Source organism: Acomys minous (assembly GCF_964271855.1).
Source record: "Acomys minous genome assembly, chromosome: 2".
Lineage (NCBI taxonomy): Eukaryota > Metazoa > Chordata > Mammalia > Rodentia > Muridae > Acomys > Acomys minous.
Genome location: NC_140484.1, coordinates 143,022,488 through 143,038,090, shown reverse-complemented (window position 1 = coordinate 143,038,090; position 15,603 = coordinate 143,022,488). Strand labels below are relative to the sequence as shown.

The 15,603-nt window shown below is 43.6% G+C and overlaps 1 protein-coding gene across 1 annotated transcript; it reads left to right on the top strand.

Moving 5' to 3' along the window:
* Positions 1-886: 886 nt before the first annotated feature.
* On the top strand, positions 887-1,376 carry PTH (parathyroid hormone; the record flags this gene model as incomplete). The annotated part of the gene is made up of 2 exons (XM_084766313.1): positions 887-998; positions 1,115-1,376. The coding sequence occupies exons 1-2, from the start codon at positions 910-912 to the stop codon at positions 1,374-1,376; spliced, it is 351 nt and encodes a 116-aa protein (XP_084622439.1). The 5' UTR covers positions 887-909.
* Positions 1,377-15,603: the final 14,227 nt, after the last annotated feature.

The window sequence follows — 15,603 nt, the reverse complement described above, 5'->3', positions numbered from 1 at the left end:
TGTGTTCGCAGCCAATCTGGAGTCCAGGACAGCCAAGGCTACACAGAGAGACCCTGTCTCGAAACACCACTCCCCCCAAAAAAAGAGAAAGATAATTCTGATTGTGTGTCACTTAAAAAGCAGAATAGTGAGTATTTTTCAAAGTGCTACTATAATCATGTCTGCAGCCGTGGACGTGCGGCTTAAGCCGATATGCATAGTGACATGTGAGCAAGAAGGAAGAGCCAGAAGTCATACTAAACTCTAACTATTAAGTTGAAGCTAAAAACCACACCCTACACATTTGGTATTTCTGGCTCTCGTGTTAGCATCTGAAAACAAGCTTAGTCATGGAAACAGTGTTTGCTAAGAAGTGATTGTTTACCTAGTTAGGAGGTTGGTGAATTTCAGGCCTAATGCAAGTGTGCAGTTATAGCCAACATAGATATGGGAAGAAACCATCAAAATTGCTCTTCATTAAGCATGTGTTTTAAGTATCACATGTTAAAATGTGTACAAGAATAGCGCTTGGGAGGCAGAGGCAGGTGGATCACTGTGACTTCGAGGCCAGCCTGGTCTACAAAGGGAGTCTAGGACAGCCAGGGCTACACAGAGAGATCTTGTCTCGAAAAACCAAAAAAAAAAAAAAAAATGTGTACAAGAAATCTGGGAAAGCTACCTAAAAAAGGCATGCATCCAACTTCTCTAAGCTACGTGATGTGTCCACGTTATACTACTAAAATATTTCTTATATAAAGAAGCTGACTCCAAAGACTCATGAAAGATAGCTCAGCTAACGGTGGCGACCTCAGCTAAAGACTGCTTGCTGAGGCAGCTGTGAGTAACAACCAATGTTACTATACTTACATACTTTAGAACACGGACAGTCTTTTGAAAATATCTCAGTGTCGCTTCCCTCTTTTAGTAACGATGATGTCTGCAAAAGCCATGGCTAAAGTAATGATCATCACGCTGGCAGTTTGTCTTCTTCTAACCCAAACAGACGGGAAACCTGTCAAGTAAGTGCTGCAGCGCGCCTGCCCTGGGCAGTGTGGACTGGAGGCTTTGCGTGCAGTGGGGCTTTGATGCTGTGGGCCGGGGGAGCTGACGGAGTGGTCCTGTGTTTCCTCTCCAGGAAGAGAGCTGTCAGTGAGATCCAGCTGATGCACAGCCTGGGCAAGCACCTGGCCTCCGTGGAGAGGATGCAATGGCTGAGGAAGAAGCTGCAGGATGTACACAGTTTTGTCAGTCTCGGAGTTCAAATGGCTGCCAGGGAAGGCAGTTACCAGAGGCCCAGCAAGAAGGAGGAAAACGCCCCGGTTGACAGCAGTCCCAAAAGTCTTGGTGAGGGAGACAAAGCTGATGTGGATGTCTTAGTTAAGACTAAATCTCAGTGAATGCTGGTTTGCTCTAGACAGTGCGGGGCGACGACACTGCATGCTGCTATCCATTCAAGCTCCACGAAGCTCACCAAGTGCTAATACTTCTAGTGTAATGAAAACCTGGAGTTTTTTTTTTTTTTTAATTCCACTTTGGCTCCTTTAAGGTCTCTTTCAATGATTCCAGCCCAATGTGTCCTTCTTTCTAAAGCACGTTAATGCAGAACCCATGAAAGAATAAATCTCGCATTTCCACTTTTCTCCTTAAATACAAAATAAAACTTTAATGATCATGAATCAAATGAGCAGTGCTGCTTGCTTGTTAAAACTGTGGCTCAGGCCAGCGGTGGTGGCACACGCCTTTAATCCCAGCACTCTGGAGGCAGAGGCAGGCGGATCACTGTGAGTTCGAGGCCAGCCTGGTCTACAGAGTGAGTCCAGGACAGCCAAGGATACACAGAGAAACCCTGTCTCAGGGGAAAAAAAACCACACACACAAAAAAACAAAAACTGTGTCTCAGGGCTGGAGAGCTGGCTCAGAAGTTCACCCTGCATACTGCTCCCTCAAATGACTCGAGTTCGGTTCCCGAGACTCCATCAGTGGGTTCGCAACCACCCAGTTCCAGGAGGACCCAGTGCCCTGGGCCCCTGCCAGCGCTTGTACCTGCTCCTGTACGCATACCACATACACTCCCGCATACGGATAAGTAATTTAAGATAACGACAACAAAACATTCTAAAATAAACCCCATGTTTCTTGTCACAATGCACACCCAAATGCTTTTATTGACATGAGTTTGTAAAACAATACAAGGGGGGGGGGGAATGTCCTTAACTCAATTACCTCAGGCCAATATTTTGGTCACTGTCTGTTTTTAATTCCAGAGTGCTAGGTTCCCAAACTCACATTAGCTGGTATTTCTCTCACCTTTTTTTCAGGAAGCCAAGAGAAATATTTAGGAAAAGGGACAGAAGGTGGCCTGAAACTTGACTGTGAAACATTTGCCTTCACATAAACTCACAGAATATATTTGTACTCTGAACCCCAAACTGTAAGGAATGGAAATATAGTGTTTATCCGTTATTCACAAAGCCTTATTTAGTATCCACTATAGAAAATGTACTCATTTATCTTGTGTTGCACGGACATGGTCCTTGTCTTTGCAGAGGCCTCAGATTTTGGCATTAATTCGTAATAACCTTGAGGAGTTCTAAGTGTGAAAAAATGGCCGGGCATGGTGGCGCACACCTTTAATCTCAGCACTCAGAAGGCAGAGGCAGGCGGATCGCTGTGAGTTTGGGGCCAACCTGGTCTACAAAGTGAGTCCAGAACAGCCAAGGCTACACAGAGAGACCCTGTCTCAAAAAACCAAAAAAAAAAAAAAAAAAAAGAAAGAAAGAAAGAAAGAAAAAGAAAAAAGTATAAACTCAGGCAGTGGTGACGCACGCCTTTAGTCCCAGCACTTGGGAAGCAGAGGCAGGTGGAGCTCTGAAAGTTCGAGGCCAGCCTGGTTTACAGAGTGAGTTCCGGGGCAGCCAACGCTACACAGAGAAACCCTGTCTCAAAAACAAAAACAGAACAACAGCAGCAGCAGCAACAAACCCTACATTATACTACAGGGGTGCAAAATATAGATTCTACGGGATTTAGATCAGTGATTCATGGCAAAATATTATGCAATAATGGAAATATTCCACACTCTGTGCTGTCTGTAGCAATAGTCACATTCATTTTCATGTAAAATGTGGCTAATACGGCTGTGAAAACCGATTTAAATTTTGATTAATTTAAGTAGCAGCTTGTAATCAGTACTGGGCCTCCAAACTGTAGGCCCTTCAAACACCTACAGGTTTTCCCTTCCAGCCACTTAGTGACAAAAATTAGATATTATAGATGCCTGTTATAAAATCAAACTGATTTGTTGTTTGTTTTCTTTTTAAATACTAAAACTTCAACTTCTTCTTCTTCTTCTTCTTCTTCTTCTTCTTCTTCTTCTTCTTCTTCTTCTTCTTCTTCTTCTTCTGGGTTTTCAAGACACGGTCTCTCTGTGTAGCCTTGGCTGTCCTGGACTCTCTTTGTAGACCAGGCTGGCCTCGAACTCACAGTGATTCACCTGCCTCTGCCTCCCAAGTACTGGGAATACTAAAACTTACTATTTAAAAGTTTTATTAAAATATATGCCTGATTTCTTAAAAAAAAAAAAAATAAGGATAAAAAGTTTGGGTGTAGTGGCATAGGCCTTTGATCCTAGCACTTAGGAGGCAGAGGCAGGTAAATCTCTGCAAGCCTGAGGCCCACTTAGCCTATACGTCAAGCTCCACAGTGACCAGGGCTACGTGATTAGTGTATGTCATAAAAATAAAAAAGAAGGACCAATACTCCTTATTGTTCAGGTTACACAGCAGAACTTTCTTGTCAATACCTCTTTGATCACATAATCCACGTTCTATTTTTTTTTTTAAGATTTATTTATTTATTATGTATACAGTGCTCTGCCTACATGCATGCCAGCACACCAGAAGAGGGCATAAGATCCCATTATAGATGGTTGTGAGCCACCATGTGGTTGCTGGGAATTGAACTCAGGACCTTTGGAAGAACAAACAGTGCTCTTAACCTCTGAGCCATCTCTCCAGCCCCCCACGTTCTATTTCTTCTCTCATATCTAAATAATTTTTATATTTTATATTTATATGTTATATTTTGACTAGTCTAATGTTATATTTTCCAATTTTTTTGCAAGACATGGAATCCGTCTTTTCAGCCTAAACCCAATCTTCCCATTTTTATTTTCTGTTAGTTAGCATCTAAATTAGTTTGGATAATGAAATTGATATTAGAATGATACAAAGTATTTTCACCTGAATTAACTAGAAACTTCAACTGGGTTTTGAGACAGGGTAGCTCTATTGGCTCTGGCTGTCTTGGCACTCTCTATGTAGACCAGGCTGGCCTCAAACTCATGCCCGGCAACTAGACATGTATTTATGTAACATCACCTGAATGTGATTAGTAGGTATGTGAAGAGGTTTGTAGAGTGCTCATGGGCTTCTCCACATGGGGCGTGGTGGCGCACGCCCTTAATCCCAGCACTCGGGAGGCTGAGGCAGGTGGGATCACTGTGAGTTTGAGGCCAGCCTGGTCTACAAAGTAAGTCCAGGACAGCTAATGCTACACAGAGAGACCCTGTCTTGAAAAACAAAAAAACAAAAAAACAAAAACAAAACAAAAACCCAACAGAGTTTCTCTGTGTAGCCCTGGCTGTCCTGGACTCACTTTGTAGACCAGGCTGGCCTTGAACTCACAGCGATCTGCCTGCCTTTGCCTCTGGAGTGCTGGGATTAAAGGCGTGTGACACCATGCCAGGCCCAATTTTTTTTTTTAAAATTTGAGGGATGTTACTATTCTTTCTTAATCTAGTCTTAGTTTTATTTATTTATTTATTGGTTTTTTGAGACAGAGTTTCTCGGTGTAGCCTTGACTATCCTGGACTTGCTTTGTAGATGAGACTGGCCTCAAATTCACAGCGATTTGCCTCTGCCTCCCAAGTGTTGGGGTTAAAGGCATGGGCCACCACTGCCTGGTTTCTTAATCTATTCATGATCTTATAAGTGGTGTGTCAATAATTTCTCCAGAAAAGAAGGCTTTTAACAAACTATTATAGTCTCTTTCATAACTAGTCTGCAAAAAACTCTTTGGAAATATAAAGAAGCACCGTACTTTTTAAAATGCCTTCCCTGGGGCTGGAGACATGGCTCAGCGGTTAAGAGCACTGACTGCTCTTTCAGAGGTCATGAGTTCAATTTCCAGCAACCACATGGTGGCTCAACCATCTATAATGTGATCTGATACCCTCTTCTGGCCTGCAGGGGTACATGCAGGCAGAGCTCTGTATACATAATAATAAATAAATAAAATCTTTTTTTAAAAATGCCTTCCTTATGAACACATATAATTTTCACTCCCAGTATGTAAATTTCATAAATTAAATATTTTATGTGCTTATAATTAAATTCCATAACACAAATTAGGGGTTTTTTTTTAGCTTTATAATCACTTTATTTATTTAGTTTTGTTGTTGTTTTGTTGTTGAAGACAGGGTTTCTCTGTATAGCCCTGGCTGTCCTAGAACTCTGTAGTTCAAAGCTGGCCTTGAACTCATAGAGCCATATGGCTCTACCACACCTGGCTCTTTTGTTTTTGTTTTTGTTTTTGTTTTTAAAGACATGTTTTCTCTGTATAGCCCAGGCTGTCCTGGAACTTGCTCTGTAGAACAGGCTGGTCTTGAACTTATATAAAAAGATCTGCCTGCCTCTGCTTTCCAAGTGCCAGATTAAAGGTGTGCACCACCACCGCAGGGTTTATAGCCACTTTATAACAGAATCCTTGAAATGTAATATGAATTTTATATTTGAGTTTTAATTTTAAGTTAGCAAAGCATGAAAGCATGACTTTTTCAGGAAGATGGCTAGAGAGAGACTGCATCTCACATGCAGGGTATTTGTAGGGCATGACAGGAGAAGAAGAGTTGTGATAGGGCAAGAAGAGATCTGTAAGGATGCGTATCAAGGTCCTAACTTTCTCTCCTGCGGTTTCTGCTTGGGTGCTCACAGTCAGAACAAAACACTCCATCACTGTCTCGAGCCTTTGGCCGGATGCCTTCTTTCAACATTCTCTGTGGGAAAAAACTCTCCCGGTGTAAATTTCATTAGAGCTCATCGTCAAAGTGAGAAATAGAGAATTTTAGGAGAAAAGGCAGATTTTTAAGGTAGTTTTTACATCTGGACCATACATAATAATATTTAAGGGCAGTGGTGATCCACTGGAGATCTTTGGAATTTTGTCAAGCAAAGCCTCTATAATTTGTCCTCATGTCTGTGACAGAGTAGGAACAAGAGAAGGTAATGGGCCAGGCATTGGTGGCACACGTCTTTAAACTCAGCAGTGGCAGGGGGCTGGAGAGATGGCTCAGAGGTTAAGAGCATTGACTGCTCTTCCAGAGGTCATTACCATCTATAATGTGATCTAATGCCCTCTTCTGGCCTGCCTGCAGGCAGACACTGCATATATAATAAATAAACAAAAATCTTAAAAAAAAAATAAAAACAACGGGCTGGAGAGATGGATCAGTGGTTAAGAGCACTGTCTACTCTTCCAGAGATCCTGAGTTCAATTCCCAGCAAGCACATGGTAGCTCACAACTATCTAAAATGAGACCTGATGCCCTCTTCTGGCATTCAAGCGTACATGTAGATAGAGCACTCATACACTAAATAGATAAATCTTTAAAAAATAAAAATAAATAAAAACAAGAAGAAGGGGAGTGGGCCTGGTGGTGCACACCTTTAATCCCAGCACTTCGGAGACAGAGGCAGGTGGATCACTGTGAGTTAGAGGCAAGCCTGGTCTACAAAAGGAGTCTAGGGCAGCCAAGGCTAACAGAGAGACCTTATCTCGAAAGAAAGAAAGGAAGGAAGGAAGAAAGAAGAAGGCAGAGGCAGGTGGATCTCTATGAGGCCAGCCTGCCCTGGGAATGAATTTCAGGACAGCCAAAGCTACACAGAGAAACCTTGTCTCAAATATGAGAGAGAGAGAGAGAGAGAGAGAGAGAGAGAGAGAGAGAGAGAGAGAGAGACTAAATAGACATCTTTTCTTTGTAAATAGTGAAGTTTATTATATGTTTATTACAATCTTATATAAAATATCTACAGTTTGTTTAAAAGATTTTGTGTATAAGGGTGTGTATACTTAGAGGTAAGAGTTACAAGAAATTGTAAGCTGCCTGATGTGGGGGCTGGGGTGTGAACTCGGGTACTCTGGAAGAACAGCAGGTGCTTTTAACTGCTGAGCTATCTCTCTAGCCCCACTTAAAACACACACACACACTCACACACACATACACACACACACATACACACATGCACACACACACAAATAAATAAAATTAGCATCCAATTTTTATTCTTAATATTATGTAATTGCATACTGCCAGTATCTTAGAATTCTTTGATCGCACACCATCTCTCTCTCCCTCTCTCTCTCTCTTTTAAACCATATTCTCACTTTAGTGTTTATCATTATTCTCTTGATTTTTATTCTATTTAACCACATACATATGCAATTTAAAAATTGGAATTCTAGGGCTGGAGAGATGACTCAGAGGTTAAGAGCACTGGCTGCTCTTCCAAAGGTCCTGAGTTCAATTGCCAGCAACCACATGGTGGCTCACAGCCATCTATAAAGAGATCTGGTGCCCTCTTCTGGAATGTAGGCATACATGAAGGTAAAACACTGTATACTTAAATAAACAAATCTTAAAAAAAAAAAAAAAAAAGAACTGTCTTTGTTAATCATGAGTGGCTAAGCCCTCACCTCCCATTTTAAAGTTTTTTGTTGGTCTGCATTTTGCTAGTGAGTATTCAATATAACATAGTCATATATATGAACAATTTGGAAAATAAGTTGCTGTAAGTAGAAACTCCAGGTTGGGATAAGGCACACAATCTGGTAGATACTTTCCACCAGCTTAATTGCCCTGTCTGCCTTTTAGCTCCCCACCCTCTCCCCAAGGCGCAGCTTTGGGTTATGAGGACTCAGTCCCACCTTCCTTCTGTGGAGACGGCTGGACGCTTGGTACCTCAGGTTTGCTTGAATGGACCCTTGAAGGACAAATTCTGTTCTACATTTCAGAGTCATCTTTTCCCACTTGTGGGGTCCTTGTGTTCCTTGACCCCTGTGTCCCGGGGCCACAGACATGCTAAGCGTACTCTCTAAACACCAACAAACATGCCAAGCTCGGGTATAAACACCAAGTTATACCCCAGTCGTGATCCATTGTCTTGATCTCAGGATGTTTATGAAGCAAGACAGTTGGGTTTTTCAGGGTAAGGTGGTAGATTAGACGTTTCCTCTGTGTGAATCTGTGGCTGAGAAGCTGAGAAGAAAAAGTGAAAGACCCCCAAAGGGAGACCCTCACTCAAGCCTCGGGATGGCGCGCACCCAAAGACACACAAACGACCGTCTTGCTGTAAACACATGAGGCAGTTTATTGGCGGAGCTCCGGGTCGACACGTATCTCACGCAGGAGATAGAGGGGTCGACCCAGAAGCCCAGGGGTTAGGGGTTTATATGGGCAAGGGTCGGAGGGAGTGGGAAGTTTTGGCGCGGCCACACACGATTGGTTGTTTCAAACATTTGAACATCAGCAAATTGCGTAGGCAGATCTGGGGTAAGCTCAGACTTAATCACATGGGTACAGTCCTTGGTTCCTGTCTTTCTTGGAACCCGAGGGTAGATGTTATCTGAGCTAACGACACATCTGGTTAAACTCAAACCTGGAACATTGTGTGCAGGCCTCAGGGGGGGATTAAGCAGACACCATAAGATCGGATGAGGGGTCTTGGCTCATTACTCACTCGACCATGTCTGGTACCTGTTTCTCTCAGGAATTTGTCCTTGTGTATCCTCCCTATCTTTTATGGCCAGCCGGTCCCTGGAACACTCAGTAGGCCTTTGTCTCCTATCTCCACATCCTTTGTGACTTATCATCTGGGACCTTGGGCTAGCATACCTGTCGACCTGCACTTATGAGTTAGAGAGCTCTGCTGTTCTGGTTGCTTTAATGCTAACTAAAAATTTTCCATTTCAAAAGAAATCACAGACCTTCCTCCTCCTCCTTCTCCTTTTTTATTTTTTTGGAGACAGGATTTCTCTGTAGCCTTGGCTGTCCTGGAACTCACTCTGTAGACTAGGCTGGCCTCAAACTCACAGAGATCCACCTGCCTATGCCTCCCGAGTGCTGGGATTACATGTATGCACCACCACCACCCAGCACAAATCTTTTTTTTTAAAGAGGCTGGGGCGGGGCTTCCAGAGCCATCCAGTGTTTGGGTGGGGGAGGGGCACCAGACAGCCATGGAGAAGAGCATGGCCAGATGAGGGCATATGCAGCACAAGTTTTGGTTTCTTTAAAAAAAAAAAAAAAAGAGGGGGAGGGGTGCTGGAGAGATGGCTCAGAGGTTAAGAGTGCTGACTGTTCTTCCAAAGGTCATGAGTTCTATTACCAGCAACCACATGGTGGCTCACAACCATCTAGAATGTGATTTGATGCCCTCCTCTGGCCTGTAAGTGCACATGCAGGCAGAGCACTGTATAGATGATAAATAAATAAATAAACAGTTTTTTTAAAAAAGTTATGTTATATTTTTAATGCCAAGTGTGGGATATGGAGCTGTTTTTCGTTTGCCACAGGTGATAAACGTCTCCTGCAGGCTCAGAGAGAGGGAGAGGCGTGGGCGTTGCCAGCTGAGATTAGTCAAACTCTGAGGACTCCGGGAGGGTATAAATACCAGAGCTGGGAGAGAGAAGATGACGCTTTAAGAGAAAGCTTCGAGGAGACACCCTCGGGAAGAAGGCTACCGACAGTTCATCCCGATGCTGTGTGTGCTGTTTGCTGTTTATGTGGCCTGCTAGATGTCCTGATAGCTGAGACTAGTGTTGCCCCAAAGAACCCTACGACCCAGAAGTAGTAAAGAGACCTATGTCCCCTGTCCCTTCTAACCTTCTTTCTTCCCTACCTAGGGTCGCGGGGGTTGGAAGAGAGGTAGAAGCATAAGAAACCCAAATAAAACCGGGCGTGGTGGCGCATGCCTTTAATCCCAGCACTCGGGAGGCAGAGGCAGGCCGATCGCTGTGAGTTCGAGGCCAGCCTGGACTACAAAGTGAGTCCAGGACAGTCAAGGCTACACAGAGAAACCTTGTCTCAAAAAAACCAAAAAAACAAACAACAAAAAAAAAAACCCCAAATAAAATAGATATAAAAAGTACACTACAGGAATACCAAGAAATTTAGACAGTAGAGAATTTGGGCTGTGAAGGTACAATAATTCTACTCTCTAAAAAACCAAGGAATAAACCTGGTAATATGAGGATAACAGGGAATTATAAGCCTACACCTGTGATCAGCAAACTGCTCGTTGAAAGCTCTGACCCCAAGCACAGTGGATCACTTGCTTTCTGCAGCATCCTCCCTCCCACAGGGCATTTGACTGCTGGGTATTTTGGGGTCTGAATATCCAAAACACCCCGAACAGTCACAAGAGTCCAGCAGAGGAAGACCTTTATTTGAAACAGGCAGCAAAGACTGAGCAGTGGGGGAAACGGCACAGACTTGGAGCTGTCTGCATCTTTGAATGTTCATCTTAGTAGTTAAACGGACGACAAGAATGCATTGTACTCAGAGCTCTACTGATTGATCAGGGCCATAGAACAGACTTGGGAGCTGAACTGTGACCGAGAGCCATAATGGTACAGCATTTTAAAGCTGGAAATCCACAAACATCTGTACCAAGTGACAGCACATTTTCCTACCGAACAGGATTTAGGCACAGGGGGTTTCCTTAGCTGTGGGGAGCCATGCCAAATTCTGCCATGTTAGAAATCCCGTGCTTAGGCTGCACGCTGTGACCTTTGAGTTGCTGACCTTTGCAGGAGGAGGTCTTGTGTTCTAGGCTATCCTTGGACTATTTACCTTTGAAAGAAGTAAGGAAGTCCCTACTGAGAATCACCTAGAAGATCAAGGAAGTTCTTACAGGGAGCTATTCAGGCCATTGTATTCTTGCCTAGGGGCTAGGGAGAGAGGGATTAGAATTGATCCTATTGACCTTGCTATATAAAAGTCTTACTCATCTGCCTTAAAGAGAGTTGTGATCAGAAATTTCCAGATGACTCAAAATCTCTCCTGTCTCTGTCGCCCACTTTCAATCCCCACTCCCTCTTTCAGGTGAACCCTGGTTCGCAGGCCGGGACACATCACTTAGGAGCATGTCTTTGTGGTCCGCTTACCTGGTTCCCATCCCTTGGGTTATTGGATTGTGATGAGGCGGCTTGCCCAGCCTTCCTGTCTCAACTTGCCAACCAGGATGCAGTTACCCAGGGAGTTCTTGGGAATTCAAACTTTACTTGACCCCTATTCAAAACAGCTTCAGTTTGGTTCCTTCTTACAGAAAGAATGTGAAACTGCTGCGACACGTGAGTGCTGGCTTCTCTCTGTTCTGTCTGAGCAGAACTGAGATCTCTGCTCCACCTGCCCTCTGAGACACGTGGGAGATACCACACGGCTTCTCCGCTAGACACCCCTCCACGCACAGCTCAGCACTCTGCTGGTGTACAGGCCCAGGCTGAGTGGTAGGAAACACAACCAATTCCAGCTAAAAACGAATGCCTCCACCTAGACACCCACACAGGAGTTTCTGGGATTCCTTGTTTTAATTAATTTCTCTCAACTTTTGACTTTTTGCTACATTTTGTAAAGATTGTTTTATATTGTTCTTTGGTAATTTTATACATGATTATAAATCATATTCATAACTCATTCTCCCTTAAACTACTCTGGGACCACTCCCATCCTCATTCCAATGGCATGTCTTTCTCTTCCTCCTCACAGTCCACCGGATAACTACTGCTACCATAGAGATGCACATGGGTAGAGGGCGCCATCTGCTGGACTATGGGTGACCTGCGATGGGCTACACCACTGAAAAGCTGTCAACTGCCAACAGCTCCTCTTTATCTGGAGCACTGAATGATTTGATTTTGTACTGTTTTTTCTGCTGGCATCCGCAGGTTCTCTGAGGAGGTCACAGGCCTCTGGCTTTTCCAACCATTCTCCCTCCCCCTCCTGCAAGGTGCCCTCTGACCTTTCTAAGTGAGGAGGTGAGAAATAGATTTGCTGTTCAGGGCCACACATGCCATAGTCAATTACTCACAGCAGTTTGCCTTGTTGTAATTTTCTATATAACCACCATTGTACACAGGAGCGTCTCAGAGGAACAGTGAGAGCTGCATTATGGGTACAAGTATTTAGAAGGCAGTTGACACTGTGTTCCTTTAATAAGATAGTAGTAGTAGGGTCTCTGACCTCCTCAACATCAGGTTCTTGGCCACATTTATTTGTTTTTTAAGACGGGGTTTCTCTGTGTAGCCTTGGCTGTCCTAGACTCTCTTTGTAGACTAGGCTGGCCTCGAACTCACAGAGATCTACCTGCCTCTGCCTCCCAGAGTGCTGGGGTCACAGGCATGCACCACTGCACCTGGCTCTTGGCTAGATTTATAACACTACTATGCATGAGTTCCTTCACGTAGAGTGGGATTTAGGTTCACTTGTGAAGATATTGGTTGCCTTGTAACATTCACGTCACTATTGAACAAATGGGCATGCTGTCAGGCCACAGATTATTGAGGTCTGTAGGAATCACAGCTGAGTAAGACTGTTAATTTTTTCCTCTCTCCTAGGAATCTGCAAAACACAATCCAGCACTATAAAAGCTAGCCAGCAAGGATGAGGCATCCAGACTTTAATCCTAGCACTCAGGAGGTAGAGGCAAGAAGATCACTGTAAGTTCAAGGCCAGCCTTGTCTACAAAGAGAGTTCCAGAACAGCCAGGGCTATTACATAGAGAGATCCTGTCTTGAAAAACAACAACAAAAAGGATGCTTCCAGACCAGCATCAACTTAATTTTTTCTATGTTCTGTGATCAAATTGTGTGGTGTCCTCAGCAATAGGGTCTTACTGTCAGACACTAGTGGGTAACCAAGAGCAATGGCTGGTTTTTGTTTGTTTGTTTGTTTTTGTTGTTGTTTTTTGTAAAGAGCTATTTTTTCTTTGTCTTAAATTTTAATTATTTTCATTGTTAAATAAAAGTTTGTTTTGTTTTGTTTTTTTATCTTGTGCTTTTCTTTCCTTCATTCTTTTCTGAACAAAAATTTTCCAGTTGGGCTTGGTGGTGCACACCTTTAATCTATAGGGGACGGACTATATAGCCAATGTTCAGCCATCTTGTCAGAGCCTAGATCCTTTTTTTGTTTTGTTTTGTTTTTGGTTTTGTTTTGTTTTTTTGAGACAGGGTTTCTCTGTGTAGCCTTGGCTGTCCTGGACTCGCTTTGTAGACCAGGCTGGCCTCGAACTCACAGCGATCCACCTGCCTCCCGAGTGCTGGGATTAAAGGCGTGCACCACCACGCCTGGCTTCTAGATTCTTATTTCTCCAGCAGTCTGCCATTTACCAGACACCAGCTGACCCTGTCGTGGTTCAGCAGTCAGACTAAAGATAAGATTTAGATGGAGCCACCTTGCTGTAGTTTAACAGTTATATTAGATATAGCAAAATATTCGGTGTGGCAGGATATTGTGACCTGCTTGGAATTCCTCGCATCTTGAGATAGCCTACAGCTGGGTTGCCATAGCAATATGTTTCCCTGCCCTCTGCCTTATAAAAACTCTGTGAAATCTCTCAATAAACGGGGTTTGATCAGAATCCAGACTTGCCCCTTTCTTCGTGTCGTGTGTTCTGTCCCTATACAGGAAAATTTTTCTCCCGAGCGTTAGTCGAACTCCTGCAGGCTGGGGCATTAATCCAAGCACTTAGGAGGCAAAACCGGGCAGATCTCTTGTGATTTCGAGGTCAGTCTGGTCTACAGAGTGAGATATTGTAGACATATCAGTTGAGGCTGGGCAACCGTACAGTCACTTTTTCTCAGCAGCCTGATTGGCTGTGCTTTTCTGTTATCACCATCTGTTGCAAAGAGAGGTTTCTTTGATGAGGGGTGAGACCTATACTTATCTGTGAGTATAAGAGTAACTATTTAAAATGCACTTTAAAATTATGTTGGCTTAGTAATATGGGAGTTACATGTTCTTCCCCAAGATCCATGACCTCACTAGCCCTCAGTAGTTGGCTGGGTTTCCAGTACCTGGCATGATTTCCTCTTATTGATCAGGCCTTTTAAACACGGCTTTATTTCATGTAAATGGGGGGGGGGGGCGGAAGCAACTAAGTTTCTTCAAAAGTCAAACATTGCTCTCAAGTGATGATTATAAACTTAAGAAAAAAGATTTACTAGATTGGTCTACATGATAGATACTAGGCAATTCATCCCGGGGCTGCTGTTTCTGTGACTGAACCTGCTTTGTCTCTTTTACAGGAAACCTGGTAAGGCTCCCTCCAAAAATTCTGAGAGCCAGGCCCTTTATTGTAAAAGTAACTTTTGTTCTCCTGGCTCAGCTGTTGTCTTGGAAGCTTACCGCCTCCTTCTGCTGTCCTATGTCCAGTCCTGGAAGCTTCTAGCCTCCGTACAATCTAACCTAGGCCTAGAATGTTCTAGCCTCTGAGACTCACTGCTTAATAAGCTCACCCTCACTTTTCTTTCTGAGCTCTGGGCTGGCTGGTTCAACTCAGCTGTTCTGGCTCAAACTCCTCTCCCAGATGATTTGTTTAACCTGGCTTCTCTCTCATCCTGTAACTGCCCCGCGTGGCCTTAGACTAACTCAGCATCTGCTCTAATCTTCTGGCTTCTTCTCATTTTCTGGTTCATTCCGTCTTCACCTGAGTTCTCTCTCTCTCTGCAACCCATCTCTATTACTGTCCTGGTAAAAACTGCCTGCTCTTTCTGTAAAAGTGCCTCTTAAGTAGCTTCCCTTTGCTCTCTCTTCTCATAAGAATTGGGCATATCCTAGTCTGTCAAATCTTGACAAATGTCACCTTTTCTGCCACTCAATTAGACATCATTTTTCAAACATGAGTACTTTCTTTCTACAAACTAACTTTACCTTCATTTGGGACTAAAGGCATGTACTACCACACTTGGACCTAAGCTTTTCTTTACCTGATACTTGCTCTATACCAGGCTGGCCTTGAACTCGGATGTGTTTACCCTTATCTCCTGGATTAAAAGCGTGTTTGTATTCCAGCTGGATCACACAGACCTAGGTCACCTTTGGATGTGATCTCTTGCCAGAACAGCCACATTCTGAATTAGCGTTCCTCTACACTTAGTGGCATGCTTGGAAAGCTGGGTTCTCGTTAACTTGAGAAGAGTCTGTGGGCAAGTTCTACAAAAACCTTCAGCCTTAAAGAAGTCTAGAAATTAGCTGATGGGTACAGCAGGCTAGACGCCTCAGCAATGCTAACATGATGCTGATATGTAGGATTCTGGACAGCATCAGGCCTTTCGTCCACGTTAGAGGGTTGATCAAATTCCTCTATCAATTAAGGATGGCGGCAGTAACAGGAAAAGTATACTCTAGGTACATCAACAAGAAGGTGAGCAAGGCGGTGGTGGCGCACGCCTTTAATCCCAACACTCGGGAGGCAGAGGTGTTGGCTCTGTTTCTTAACAATTCAACTTTATTATACAACCCAACTAGCTTACACAAGAAGGAAAAAAGGTTAAAGGGACAAAAGAGTG